Source organism: Anolis sagrei, chromosome 2 (assembly GCF_037176765.1).
Source record: "Anolis sagrei isolate rAnoSag1 chromosome 2, rAnoSag1.mat, whole genome shotgun sequence".
In the NCBI taxonomy this organism is placed as follows: Eukaryota; Metazoa; Chordata; class Lepidosauria; order Squamata; family Dactyloidae; genus Anolis; species Anolis sagrei.
This window is the reverse complement of record NC_090022.1, coordinates 83,701,132-83,716,196: the sequence shown is the minus strand read 5'-3', so window position 1 is coordinate 83,716,196 and position 15,065 is coordinate 83,701,132. Positions and strand designations below refer to the sequence as shown.

At 40.1% G+C, this 15,065-nt stretch overlaps 1 protein-coding gene across 1 annotated transcript in view; it reads right to left on the bottom strand.

Moving 5' to 3' along the window:
- The window catches only part of NMUR2 (neuromedin U receptor 2), a 34,162-nt gene extending 25,055 nt beyond the window's left edge, over nt 1–9,107 (bottom strand). Inside the window, exon 1 of the mRNA XM_060760992.2 lies at nt 8,175–9,107. Coding sequence (XP_060616975.2) covers nt 8,175–8,894 — 720 coding nt within the window. The 5' untranslated portion in view covers nt 8,895–9,107. The remainder of the gene's footprint in view (nt 1–8,174) is intronic.
- Nucleotides 9,108–15,065: the final 5,958 nt, after the last annotated feature.

Genomic DNA, 15,065 nt, shown 5'->3' with positions numbered 1-15,065 from the left:
AACATCCAACTACACCTAAAAAACAAGTGTTTTACAGACTTATGGTGAGTTTTGATTTAAGAGCATTTTTTTTAAAAAAAAAACAAAACCAAAAAAAAAAACAGCAACACTTTTTTAATTCATAACTTCTACTTATATGAAAAGGACTGGACTATGTCTATGGCAATGATCAAACTGTACACAAGAAGGGCAATGGGTTATGTAAACTCCATGTTTGTTTCCTTGAGCATAGCCATTCCTTTCAAATATCATGAAGTGATATCCACTGTATATGTCAGGTTTAGATGTTCTTCTTCCTACATACTTAAAAAGCAGACCTTGTTTGTTTGTTTCTACTTCTTTGGGTGTGTTTGAAATACATGTGTGATCAAGTATACTCTGCTTTCAGTGAAACATATATTTGTGACTTCCAGAATCCTATGCACAGGAATAGGGAACATGTTAGATTCCAATTATCATCAGCATGATCAATGTTGAAGGATACTATCTTGTCAGCACGTGGAAATCCACAGGTTCACTGCCCTAACAAGCATATATATGAAAAAGGAAGAGAAAAAAGATGGAGTATGCTGAACTTATTTAACGTTTCATTTTTAAATATTTATTAAAAATCAAAGACTCCTGTGTGTGGGTACTGTAAAGGTGAAGAAAGAATAGGTGATGAAATACAAGTTTTAAAGAAATATGCTAGAGGACTTCCGGTGGAGGCAGCATGGAGGCAGCAGCAGAACTCTGAGCTCCAAGCTCAGGGAACTGATTCTTCCCCCAAAAAGGGGTCTGGAGAGTGCAGAAATCTCCCCAACCGCGGCAGAAGTAGTCGGGTTGGCAACCCACCTTCAGTGGCAAACTCGGGGGGCGAGAAGGGGTCCAGAAGACCTCTTAGAAACCCCCCCCAGAAGCCCTCAAGGAGCGTCCCCGGGGAAAGACGCCGGACTGCAAAGGACGACACGCAAGCCTTCTGCCCCATTCAAGCAACAAGACAGAAACAAGTAATTAGCTAATAGAGTTTAAAGAAAATTAAAGGGCACAGAGGATAAAAGAATTTGGTTTAATTCCAACATAACCACAGGAAGATATCAGTAAGACCTACCGGATTGATAGCAACGGGACGCGGAACGCGGGGGAGAGTGAGAGACGCGAAAGGAGAGAGGTGAGAGAAGCGTTCAGCGTCCACAACGGCTGTGTCGGCGGCTACTCCTGCTAGTGAGAGCAGGCAAGCCGCTGCCGAGCGCTGCTGGAAACCAAAAGCCGAAAAGCAAAGAAGTGCAGTAAAAAAAAGAAGCAAACAACAGACAAATAAGGAAGCTAAGTGTAGAAGCATTGAAGAGAAGGGAGAGGAGAGAGAGGGCAAGGTGAAGAGAGAGGAGAGGAGGGGCAAGAGAAGGAGAAGGAGAAGTGGAGAAGGACAAAAGTCAAAGACAAAACCCCTGCAAAGCAACGCGTGGAGGAGTTAAGGAGGGGAAGGGAGAGGGGAAATCCCCAATCCCTAACCCATACTATACAATACTACTCCGCAAGGAATACTACACCTCCCCCTACAGACCCGCCGACACTTCAGCTACGAAGTGCTGGCACTGAGGCGTCGAGACAGCAAGGGGTTGCAGACGGACAACGGAGGCAAGAGACCAGACAACCCCCAACGCGGGACAACTAGCGGCCTCCTTTCCCCCCCCCCCTTTTTTTTTCTTTTCTTTTCTTCTCTCTTTTTTTTTCTCTTTCCTTCTTCTCCCCCCCCTCCCCCATCTCTCTTCTCCCCCCTTTTTTTTTTTTTTTTTTTTGCTTTCCTTTTTTTTCTTTCTTTTCTTCTTTCTCTCCCCCCCCTTCCCCCATCTCTCTTCTCCCCTTTTTTTTTTTCTCTTTTTTTTTCTTTCTCTCCTTTTTTATATAGGAAAACAACCAAAAAGCCACGACTTCTAAACTACATAAAAAGGACTATCCCTAACCCTTACCTGACAATAAAGGACTGAAAGAAGATAACATCATAGACTTGGAGAATATATGAGATAAAAGCATAGCCAGATGCCTACACATTGATTACGTGAGTAAACCAAGCCTCAATCCTCATTCTTTATTCTTCGTTATAGTTTGATTTTCCCTTCAATTGTATTCTTAATGTATCTAACAAATAGAAATAATTATATAATAATGCCATAGAAACATAGCTGTATATTCACTTATATATATACCATGTGTACCATGTGTAAATAAAACCTAAACTCTGTCTAGCTATGTACTAGCAATACATAAAATCTTAAGTGTAACGTAGCATAAAAAGTGTTAATTAAAGGAAACATCATAAAACAATTTATTCTATTTGAACCAACTCTGTTAATTAAATATTGGGGAAAACAAATGTGACACAACCAAACCATACGAGGCAGGAAGACAATAAGAACCAGAAGAAACAAAACAAAATAAACAGACTTGAAGAATAAAACCATCCTCAGAAAATTAAAGGGAATTACTAGGAACCTTTGAGAAGTGAATCAACTGAACTTAAAGAAACAAAAGTAAGACATCCAGCTAACTAGAAGAACAAGCAACCAGAGATGGAAAAACCTAGCATGACAAAACAAAGCAAACTATTGACTCTAAGACGACACTCGCTACAAGGCGAACCACCCCCAAAAGAGAACGAACCATCACTACAGGACTTAATGGCGCAACTAGTAAAAATACAGGAAACTCAAGTGAAGATGCAGGAGGCACAAACTAAACTACAAGAAACTCAAGAAAAAATGAAGACCTCACAAGAAATGCAACAGGCTAAGATAGAAAAACTGATACAGGAGGAAATGGGAAAAGTGAAAGAAGAGATTAAAGAAGAACTATCAACTTTCAAAAAAGAACTAGATGGAATGCAAAAGGAAATAAGTGTAATGAAAAAGGATAACCTAGCCCAGAAAAAAACCCAGGAGAGATGCACAAAAAGATTGGACACCCTGGAAGCAATCTCAGCTAAAATCACCAGACAGCAAGAAGTGATGGAAACAAAAGAGACAGAGTACCAATTGAGAATTAGGAATATCGAAGAAGACGAACAGGAAAACCTTAGATGCATTATAGCAGAAATAACCTCCAAAATACTAGATAGACCAATAGAAGAGATGGACTCCAACATAGATAGAGTCTACCGGGTACCAACTAACTACGCAAGGAAAAATGGAACGCCACAAGACATTGTAGTACGCTTAACAAGGAAACACCTAAGAGATCAGATACTGAAAAACAACGCTAAACAACCGACATACTACAAAAGCAAAAAAATTGCCATTATAAGAGAAGTACCAGCCGTTACTATGAGCAAGAGGAAGCCATACTATTTTTTAACTGACGAACTCAAGAAACAACAAATTAAATTCCGATGGGAAAGAAAGGAAGGGCTAATGGCAACTGTAAAAGGCGACAAAGTATGGATAACATCGGTGGAAAAGGCGAAATCCTTTTACCAAAAAATTACCAGAGGACAGGAGCAGGAAGGAAAAACACACAGAAGAGACCCACCTAAAAACGATGATACCGAGCTGGAAGAGAATGACGCAGAACCCATGTATGACTCAGGAGAACCAGGAACGAAAAAAGGAGAAAAAAGGGCTAGACACACATCACCGGAGGACTACGCTAAACAATATCCCAGAAATCAAGTAAGGAAGGACCTGATAGACTTTAATATTAAAGATGGATCTGAGGATTGTATCTAATAATGTCAATGGATTAAATGCACCCAATAAAAGAAAATCTATTTTTCACCAACTCCAAAGTCTCAAGTGTGATATTATCGCAATCCAAGAAACACACATAGCTCAAAAACACAGTGCTCATTTAGAAAACAAACATTTGGGGAAACTATTTTATTCCTCTGCGCTAGAAAAAAAAAGAGGGGTGGCTCTATACATAAAAGAAAGCTTAGGACCTGAGTTAGTTTTCAAAGACAACGAAGGGAGGATGATTGGAGTTAAAATACAAGCCAACAATTTGAGTATATTAGTATGTAACATCTACGCCCCCAATGGAGCAAAAACCTCATTTGTCAAGCAGCTGAGAAGCAAAATAACGGAACATCTGTGCGATAACTTGGTGGTGGTAGGAGACTTCAATGGAGTGTTGGACAACAGGATGGACAAGACACAGAAAAAAGCAAAATGTGGAATGCTCCCGCAAAACTTTCTACAACTAAAAAAAGATCTAGGACTGCATGACATTTGGAGGCTTAAAAACCCAGAGGTAAAAGACTATACCTTCTATTCAGCAAGACACCGCACCTGGACCCGCATTGACATGTGCTGGATAACCAGCCTGCTAGCAGTTAAAACTAAAAAAGTTAAAATACTCACAAGGATTACCACCGATCACTGCCCGCTAAAAATAGAAATTAAAATTGGCTCACGAAGCAGGAGGTGGAAACTAAACGAATCTCTGATCAAACAAAAAGAAGATATAGAACTCAGTAAAAAAACATTAAAAAACTTCTTCGAGAACAACATAGACAAAGGTACTAGACCGGAGATAGTTTGGGAGGCCAGCAAGGCTGTCATGCGGGGCCATTATATTCAACAGGGCGCTATCAAAAACAAGAAAAGGAGAGAAGAACAGGTAAAACTGGCAGAAAAACTACAAGAGAAAGAGAACCAACTCAAGAAACAGCCGAAAAATAAAAAAGTACTCTTGGAAGTTGAGCTACTAAGAAAAGAAATGAATGCAGCACAGATAAACTTAATGGCCAGAAATTTGAAGTACTTAAAAGCACAGTATTTTTCGGAAGCAAATAAACCCGGCAAGTTCCTTGCGAGGAAACTGGCCAAGAGAAAACAGCAAAGAATGATAACATTGATAGCAGAAAAAGGAAAAAACTACACAAATGAAAGAGATATTGCCAAGCAATTTAGGGAATTTTATAAAAAACTCTACAAGAAGGACTTGACTAAAAAAGAAGACATAATCGCATTCATCTCGGAACAAAAACTTCCCAGAATCTCCGAAAAGGAAAGAGAGCTCCTAAACGAGCCGTTTAAAGAAGAAGAAGTATATAAAGCAATAGACAATACACCAAGCAATAAAGCCCCAGGGCCGGATGGCTTCCCGGCACAATATTACAAACTCCACAAAGAAGAACTAGTAACATACTTAAATGAGATCATGAACAACACAAGAGAAGGAAGGGATATGCCTGAATCATGGAAAGAAGCCTTCATAACATTGTTGTATAAAGATAATACAGACTCCACGAATGTCAGAAACTATCGTCCCATTTCACTACTTAACTGTGACTATAAGATCTTCGCAAGCGTCATTGCTAATAGATTTAAAGAAGTACTCAAAGTAAGAATCAAGGATGACCAAAGGGGATTTCTCCCTAATAGGAGAATGAATGACAACATAAGATGCATTCTAAATGTTGTAGAGTACTACGAGAAGAACAGACAAAAGGAATTAGGCCTTCTCTTCGTCGACGCCGAGAAGGCATTCGACAACACCAGTTGGGACTTCCTAATCTACACATTAAAAGAAATGGACGCAGGACATCAGATAATAAACATAATACAATCCATCTACTCCAACCAATCAGCAAAAATAATTGTAAACGGACAACATACAGATAAAATCAATATACAAAAGGGAGTCAGGCAAGGCTGCCCTCTGTCCCCCTTATTATTTATACTGGTCCTGGAAATCCTTCTAGACGATTTAAGATCTGATGACACTCTGAAAGGAACAAAGATCGCCTCTGAGGTATATAAAGTTCAAGCCTTCGCTGATGATGTTGTTTGCATCATGGAAAATCCAGCGGAACTTGTTCCTAAATGGCTATCGAAAATAGAAAAATTTGGACAATTAGCGGGCCTCAAGATAAATAGAAGTAAAACCAAAATATTAACTAAAAATGTTAATACAGAGAAGAAGGCTAAGATCACAGAAGAAACGGGACTGGAAATAGTTAAGAAGTATAAATATCTAGGAATTAACATCTCGGGATCTAACGTGAATCTGTTCAAAGACAACTACGAGAAGACATGGGAAAGCGTTCGAAAGAAAATTAAAAACTGGAAATATCTCAACCTCTCCTGGCTAGGGAGAATCTCGGTTATTAAAATGAGTGTGTTACCTAGGATGATCTTCCTATTCCAGACGTTACCGATCATTAAAAACAACACATGCTTCAAGAAATGGAACAAAGATATTCTGAGTTTCGTCTGGGATGGGAAGAAACCCAGGGTCAAATTTAAAACCCTTACTGATTCGAAAAGCAGAGGTGGTCTGGCAATGCCGGACCTATTGCTGTACTTTGAGGCATGCGCCTTATCCTGGACTGTGGCATGGGCTTCACTAGAGCCCAAGAGGATTCTTACTCTGGAAGGCTGGGATACGAGAAGGGGATGGCACGCATACCTTTGGTATGAGAAAGACAAAGTAGAAAGATCATTTAATAATCATTATATCAGATCAGCGCTCCTAAAGGTATGGAAAAAATATAAAAATTATTTTTATACGAAAACACCCATGTGGGTGTCGCCATCGGAGGCCTTCCACAAGAAAGAACTACCCAGAAACAAATGGTTGAACTATCACCAATTATTAAAGAAAGAACATAATCATTGGTGTCTCAAATCTATGGACGAGCTTAGGGAGTCGGAAGAGGAAGTAGGTTGGTTCCACTACTTACAAGCAAAAGAATGCTACAAGGAAGATTGTAAAAAAGGATTCAATGCGTCTGAAACTGTATGGGAAAAAGTAATGAAAAAAGAGAAAAAGGTGATTACGACATTATATAGATGCCTGCTCGAATGGAGTAATGAACAAGAATTGATAAAAGAAACTATGATCAAATGGGCGAAAGACTTGGGAAGATCTATAAGACTCAGAGAATGGGAGTTAGCCTGGAAAAAGACCAACAAATTTACTAAAGCTACTACCATCATAGAAAACTCCTACAAAATGTTCTACAGATGGCATTTAACACCAGCTTTGCTATCTAAGATCAATAAAAACCAGAACAATCTATGTTGGAAATGTAGGAGAGAGAAAGGAACTTACTATCACATGTTCTGGGACTGCAAGGAAATTCAAAAATTCTGGCAAGCTATCCATAAACACACACAAAAGATAATTAAAACAAGTCTAACAATGAAGCCGGAACACTATTTACTTAACATAACAGACCTCTGCTTGAACAAAAATGAGGAAAAAATATTCTTCTACCTTGCTTCGGGAGCCAGGATACTAATAGCCCAAAAGTGGAAAACCAAAGAAACCCCCACGGCCGACGAATGGATCAAAAAAATTATAGAATTCATGGATTTGGATAGACTTTCGTGCTTAATGAAAAATGAGAATAAGGAAACCATGACCAACTGGAACCAATGTAAGGAATACTTAAAGAACATTCAGAAATAATAGACTAACAATAATAAGGATAACTTATATAAATAACAGAAAATAGGGAATTTATCCCATGTTCCCTTTCGGAATTTAAACCAATAACCGTAAATTGACTTTCCTCATAATATACTACCCCTCTGTGACTCAAACGGAAGTGACCAGCAACACATCCCTCCTTAACCCCCTCCCTGACCCCCCTTTCCTTTCCCCCCACTACTACCCTCATGTCTTCTACCACACCTTTGGCCCAATATCTTAGTATTTCCAAGCTTTCCTTTTCTCAAGTATTGTTCCCCCTCTTTCGATGTTATAATTGAAAATTAATAAAGAATATTGAAACCCGAAGAAATATGCTAGAGTACAAACTAAATTTGTAATTGAGTCATAGTATAAACAGATTGAAAAAGCTGGTGCCTGGAATAATTTTCCAGTGGGTCTTATTCATATTTGGACTTGGAGGGATGTAGAAGCTAAGAAATGCACATAGTACACTAAATAAAAATTATGGAACATGAGTGAGGGGGGTGGGGTGGGAATGAAACATCAATTTAACATGTCAACACAATATAGATATAGATATAGATATATACACACACACACAGAGAGAGAGAGAGAGTTTTAGGAATTTTTGGATCTACTACTCTAGAATTCCTCAGACAGCATGACCACTGTTGGCTGGGGAATTCTGGGAAGTCTGTTTAAAAAAATGAAAACCTTTCTTTCCAAACTCTGATTGACATGATATAAAATGCCATGGATTATGAGAGAAAACTTCACATATTTTAGTCAGGACTCACTTTCAACCCCATCAGGCAGTACAGCACACTGATGACACTCATCGGCAGGACATAAAAGAGAAAAGATGTCAGCTGGATGATGCAGTTGTAGATCCACATGGGCTTGACCACAGCACATGTCTCAGAGGCTGGGACCTCTGTGTGGTTTGGAAAAAACTGCTGCACAATGCCGTGGGTGCTGGTGTTGGGGAGAGAGAAAAGGATGGACAGGAGCCATAGGGCAATAATGATCCTCAAAGCACGTCGCCTTGTGCTCTTCAGTTTGGCCCGGAAGGGATGAAGGATGGCAATATATCTCTCCACACTCACTGTTGTGACATTCAGAATGGAGGCAAAGCATACAGTCTCAAAGAGGGCTGTCTTAAAATAGCACCCAACTGGTCCAAACAAGAAGGGGTAGTTGCTCCACATTTCATAGATTTCCAAAGGCATTCCCAAGAGCAAGAGCAACAAGTCTGAAATAGCAAGACTGAAGAGATAGTAGTTAGTGGGAGTCTTCATGTTTCGGTGCTTAAGAATCACAAGGCACACTAAAAGGTTGCCGGACACTCCAACTATGAAAATCATAGCATAAACCCAAGACATAGGTAGGAAGACAGGGCTCCGTTTGGGTCCATATAAAAAGGCAAGATACTCCTCGGTGCTATTGAAGTATCTCCTTACAGGCTCTATTTCTTCTTCCCTTTGGTGAGGACACCGGGAGATGTTCATCCAATCCATTGTAGGTACTTGTATAGGTCCAATTTCACTTAGGTTGTCTGAGATGTGCTTGTTTCAGATTGCTCTCTATTCGAAACAGAAATAGGAGGGAGAGGGAGAGACAGGGAGAGGAGGAAGGAAAAAGAGGCAGGGGGAACAAAAGCCAGAGAATGTCCTTTCAGATTTGAAGCTTAAAAGCACTGAGAGAAGTGCGTGTGTGTCTGTTCATGTGTATGTCTGCCTTTGCTATTACAATCATCCCCCTAAAGAGTCCTTTCAACAGCAAGCTCCTCCTTTCACATATACTCATTGGCTAGCTACATGAATAAAATTATACGATGATTGAGCTGGTCTTGGCTACTTGCATCAGTGTTCTCAAGAGAGAGATATATACTGAGCAGTTGGTATAGGTGAGGAGAATGGAGACTTCTTTCCAAAACCTTTAATCTAAGATGTCTACAAAATTCTGATCCTTATTAGAGACTGAGAAACCAGGGATTGAGGTGATGCAGGCTGAGTTTAAAAGCTGAATCAAAAGTTATTCTAATATGATTTTTTTTCTTGCTGGAAGCCTGTGAGTACACATCACAAACAGTGCAAACAGCACACTGTTGAGTGCAGTGAGTGCAAACAGAACACTGCCTTGTGTTCTGTTTGCAAACTGCCTCTATGGGTTTGAATGTTGTGTATTGTACAGCAAACAAAAATAGCAATGGAATAGTTTTTTCTAATATGTATTACTTTGAACAGTAATACGTATTTTATATTGCTAGTTTTTTAATATTTGCAATACATGCATGAAAATGGAAATTCACTACAATACCACAGATCTGAAGAAGCAATCATCCTGTAAAAACAGGTGGTTTTTTAATAAAGCAAACTCAAATTGGAAATGAAAAACCTCACATTAAAATAGCACTTTTCCCAAATGCCAAGAATTGCTCTGGTATGTTGTGTCTGAATGGTTTAATGAATTATACATTTCATCATTTGCAATGCAATAAAGTATGACAGGGAGCCAGCATGATGCAGATCTTTGAGCATTGGACTACAGCTTTAGAGATCAGGGTCCAAATCCATACTCTGCCATGGAAACCTGTTGGGTGACCTTGGAAAAGTCAAACATTTTCAGCCCATAGGTGGACTCCTTCTGAACAAAACTCACTAAGAGAACTATATGAACTTAGACTCACCATACATCAGAAATGACTTGAAAGCACAAAACAAGTAACAAAAGGGGTAAAAAAAAGTTCCTATCAGTAAAACTCAGGTACCAAAGGAGAAATGGGATTGGAGGCAGCAATGTGTTTGATCTGCTATGTCCAGTCAAAACCTGACAGTTTTCCGTCTCTGCCTATGGAAAGTCCTCTTCTTGTAAAATAATAATAATAATAAGAAGAAGAATAAGAATAATAAGAATAACAATTTTTATTTATACCCCACCACCATCTCCCCAAAGGGGACTCAGGGCAGCTAACATGAGGCCAAGCCCAAAGGTACATTACAGCAAAATAAAATGCATAATGCGGACAACAAAAATACATCAGAATAAAATACATACAGTAGCAAAATAAAATTAATAAATCAAATTGACATAATGTAAAATCAAACACAATGGGCAAGCCAAATGGATGAGGTAAAATGATAAAACCCTGGATGAGGTAGAAATAGAAAAATGTGATTTAGAGGAGCCCAAAAAGGATGAACAGTGGGTTTAGGTTTTTAGTTTAGGATGGGGGAAAGTGCATCATAGGACAACACTGTAGATGGAACAAATGGTTACTCTCCAAAGGCATATTGGAAGAGCCAAGTTTTCAAATTTTTCTTGAAGGCTACTAAGGTGGGGTCTTGCCTCATCTCACCAGGTAGTGAGTTCCATAGTCGGGGGTCACAGTGGAGAAGGCTTTCTCCCTCGTTCCCACAAGTCTTGCCTGTGATAGAGGAAGGAGTGAAAGGAGGGCCTCACCAAAGGATCAGAGGGATCATGCAGGTTGGTGGTAGGAGATGCGGTCATGAAGGTACAAGGGTCCCAAACCGTTCAGGGCTTTATAGGTAATAACCTGCACCTTGACCGCTCCCTGTAATTTGCCCCAGTTATTAATCTGGCTGCTGAACGGTGGACCAATTGAAGTTTCCGGGCCATCTCCAAGGGAAGCCCCATGTAGAGTGCATTGCAATAGTCCAGTCTAGAGGTAACTAAGGAATGGACCACCATGGTCAAGTGTCATATGGTCTGCAGTTGATGGTGGTTGGTGATGGAAGGGTTAATGTGAGTATTAGTTCTAGAGGGTTTGGTGATCTGTAAGTGGGAGTTCATGGGTGAAAGCAATTAAGGGTGGAGGTAAGCAAGAGATGGGTTGCAGCTGGGTGTTTCTGGATATAAGGAACTAGCCTTGGGACTGATCTTTGGGAGAAAAAGTATCTGTTGTATTTTGGTGGTGGATGCTGTTCGTTTTTCCCCCAGGTCTGTTAGATTTTTCGGTATCCTGACCTGTCTCCTGTAACCTTGGAATCCTGGAACCTTGAACCTTTGGACTGGCTTTTGACTACGGTATAGACTCTTAATCCCTGGACTTTGTTTATTGAACTCTCGGCATTTGACAATTGGACTGGACCCTTTTGACTACAAAGTTATTTTTTCTATCAGTTTTTGTTTATTCTGTGGCTGCGTGCTATCTTTGTGTTTTATATTTTGGACTACAAAAACAGCCAGCAAGTAAGTGCTGTTTTAATTAAACTGTTTGTTAAAACTGGGAGTTCTGATTAATCTCTACCTAAACAAGGTAGAGCCCTAGCAACGTGACATCAAGTCAGACTTCATGAGGTATGGTCGCAGCTGGTGCACGAGTTTTAATTGTGTGAAGGCCCTCCCAGCCACCGCCGACACCTGCGCATCAAATGTCAGTGCTGAATCTAGGAGGACCCCCAAGCTGCGGACCTGTGTCTTCAGGGGGAGTGCAACCCCGTCAAGCGCAGGTTGCCATAGAATACCCCAGTCAGATGTACAACTGCCTGGAGGACCTCTGTCTTGTCAGGATTGATCTTCAGTCTATTCATCATCATCCAGATCATCACAGCAGTCAGGCACTGGTTCAGCACCTGAGGGGCTTCCTTGGATTCTGATGGAAAAGAGTAGTGGAGTTGGGTGTCATTTGCATAGAGATGGCCCCAAGCTCCAAAACTCTGGATGACCTCTCCCAGCGGTTTCATGTAGAAGTTAAAAAGCATGGGGGGGGGGGGGCAGAATGGAACCTTGTGGGACTCCACAGATCAATGGTCAGGGGTCTGAACAGGTGTCCCCCATCTTCACCAACTGAAAGAACCAGAGCCATGGCAAAACTGTGCCCCCAAGTCCCATCCCGGCGAGTTGTCCCAGAAGGATACCATGGTCGACGGTATCGAAAGCCGCTGAGATGTCTAAGAGAAACAGCAGGGTCACACTCCCCGAAAAACAGATCACGGTCCAGCTGAATTGCATAACCCTAGTGGATATTAATGTGGCCTAATAAAACCTGATAGTGTCTCATCCCTGCTCTGAGTAAAGCTTTCTTCTTGTAACATAATCAGTTCCTAGAGGCCAGCTGGAGACTTTGTCAGATAGTTGGCTGAATTAGCGATCTACTAGAGGAAGGAATTAGGGACTTTGGTGAAAAGTTGGTTGCTAGACTGGCACCTAGGGTTATGTAGGGTGCTGGGAAGAGAAGTGGAATGGGCCTTGGTGTGAGATCTGCAGAAATCTCTGCACACAAAGATGGGAGGCATGACAGACCCACCCATTGAAATGACTGGTTATTGACATAGCATGACAAACAATGTATGACAGTGGACCTTGATGTCTTACTGCTTTAATGAGTTGGGGAGGTTTTTACAATATCTTCGGCTTCAATAATTTCTTCTGTGCTAGGGAGGCTCCTCTGTTGGCTTGGGATCTGCAAATAGCTAATAACATGTAGTTCATGTTCACTTCATCAGATGTGTCTCCTTGTTATTTCTGAGTGGGTGTAATGAGGCTCAGAGTTGGCAGTATGTAGTATATTCTGAATTCAGTAAATCGTGGGTTTCAGTAAGTACACATGACAATTAGCAAACTTGTTTACTACAACCTTAAGTTCCACTCCAGCAAGACTAGTAACAGAGATCACAGTTGACAGGGTTTCATAGCCAAAATATTAAGAAACAATTTATTTTGTAAATTGGTTGAAATCAGAATGTTAGCTTTCTATACTTGTTTTTAAAATTGGAAATTATCTTATTGTTATAGCCTATGATACGATTCTTCCTACTGTCTTTGTGCAATTTTAATGTTTCATTCAATATACTGCCGCTAAGCAGATGTGTACCTACTGAATACTTGGTTGGGAATCCCAAAAAAGCCTCCAGATAAAAGCAAGGAATAATAAATGCATTTTGTACAGCTAAATTATGCAAGTGGCCTCTTGTGTTCTAGCTCACAGCTGGTTTCAAAGCATATTGTCTATTCCTAGTTTCAAAATTAGGATGAACAATTGGGAAAATTGTCAAGAGCTGAAATTACTGCTTATGGTTCATTTTATATGGACATTGATATAAAATAAATGTTGAGGGTTGCTAACACTCTAACTTCTGATTCAGTTAGATCATGAGCAAAATCATCAACATCAGCTTAGGCAATGTACAATACATTTTTCAGCATTGGTATAAAATAATGATGAAGGCAATGGCATGTATAATAGAAGTAAACAAACAGCATACATTTAGGACCTAATCATGTGATGGAGGGGGAAAGCGGAGGGAATTGACTTATTTCATTTCCTACCATTGAGGTCCCATGTCTTACAATCAGTTGCCATCGCATGTACTTTGTCTGCCTTTCCCCAACTCCTGAAAACAGTCTTCCATCAATTTCCCTGAGCTGTCACAGCAGAGTCCCATGGGCAACATACATGGCCTTGTGTCATGTGATGGCCTCCATGGGGCTCCATTTCAGCATAAAATAGGCAAGGAATAATGGGATAATCCACTCTTATTTCTATTAGCATTCATTACAAAATGATACAACAAAAAGGAAACTTACACGAAACACGAACTGTATAATTAAGGTTGTGTGCCATGTAGATTTCGATGTTTCACCCAGCTTCTAAGCATGCTATCTAATTCTTGTTTGTACTATAATGTTGTCTACACTCCAAATTTTAATTCCACGGGTCAGTGCTATCACTCTGCCAACAAATCTAGTTTTTTTGAGCAAAGTCTAGCTGAAGTTTATTTTTCAGAACTCCATAAAAAGACTTGCCCAGAAACAAATGGAGTCACTGGAGTGACAGAGATGCAAAAAAGCAGAATAAAAAGCCAGAGGTGGATGGTTGCAAGATAGATAAGGTAGGTAAAGGAAAGTGTAAGTTTTGAAAGTATGACTTGTGGATTGCAAGAAGTAAGGGAAGTATGGCAAGAGTGAAGTAAAGAAAGAGAAGATAAATGAGGCAACTGGGTGAGAGGTACAGTGGGAAAGGGAAGGAGAAGGCAAGTGAAAGAGAGAAGAGTGGTGGCAAGGTGGTCCTCCGACTCTGGAACTCATTACCTGGAGAGATTAGGAAAGCCCCTACCCCAGAAACCTTTAAAAATAACCTTAAAACCTGGCTTTTCCGCTGCGCCTTTGGTGAGTAGATATACAACCTCACACTATTGCTTAGACTCAATGTTTTGTCATTGGAGTATAATCCCCCGTCCCCCCATTGTAGGAAAGCTTGATTCCACAACTTCCATTTTAATGAGCCCTCCTCAGCAAATAACCTGCTTCTCCTTTATCTCACCCAAGTTTTTAATTGGTTTTTAATTAGTTTTTTCTTTCAATCATTACATGTAGCCCACCCACTGTCACTGTGATTGTGTTTATTGTAATTTTATATCGTTATGCATTCATATGTTTTATGTAATTATGATGTTGTTGTTTATTGTTTGCGTTTTCGGTTTTATTCTGCTGTAATTTGTTGTTTGGGCTTGGCCTCATGTAAGCCACCTCGAATCCCCATTGGGGAGATGGTGGCGGGGTATAAATAAAGATGATGATGATGATGATGATGATGATGATGATGATGCTGAGTGAGAAATCAAAGGAGGAGCACAAGAAACAAATAAATTTCTTTGAAAAGGAGGCAAAGTTAGACAAGGAAGGGAGACACAGAGAAAGGAAAAGAAACATGATGAAGGCACCAA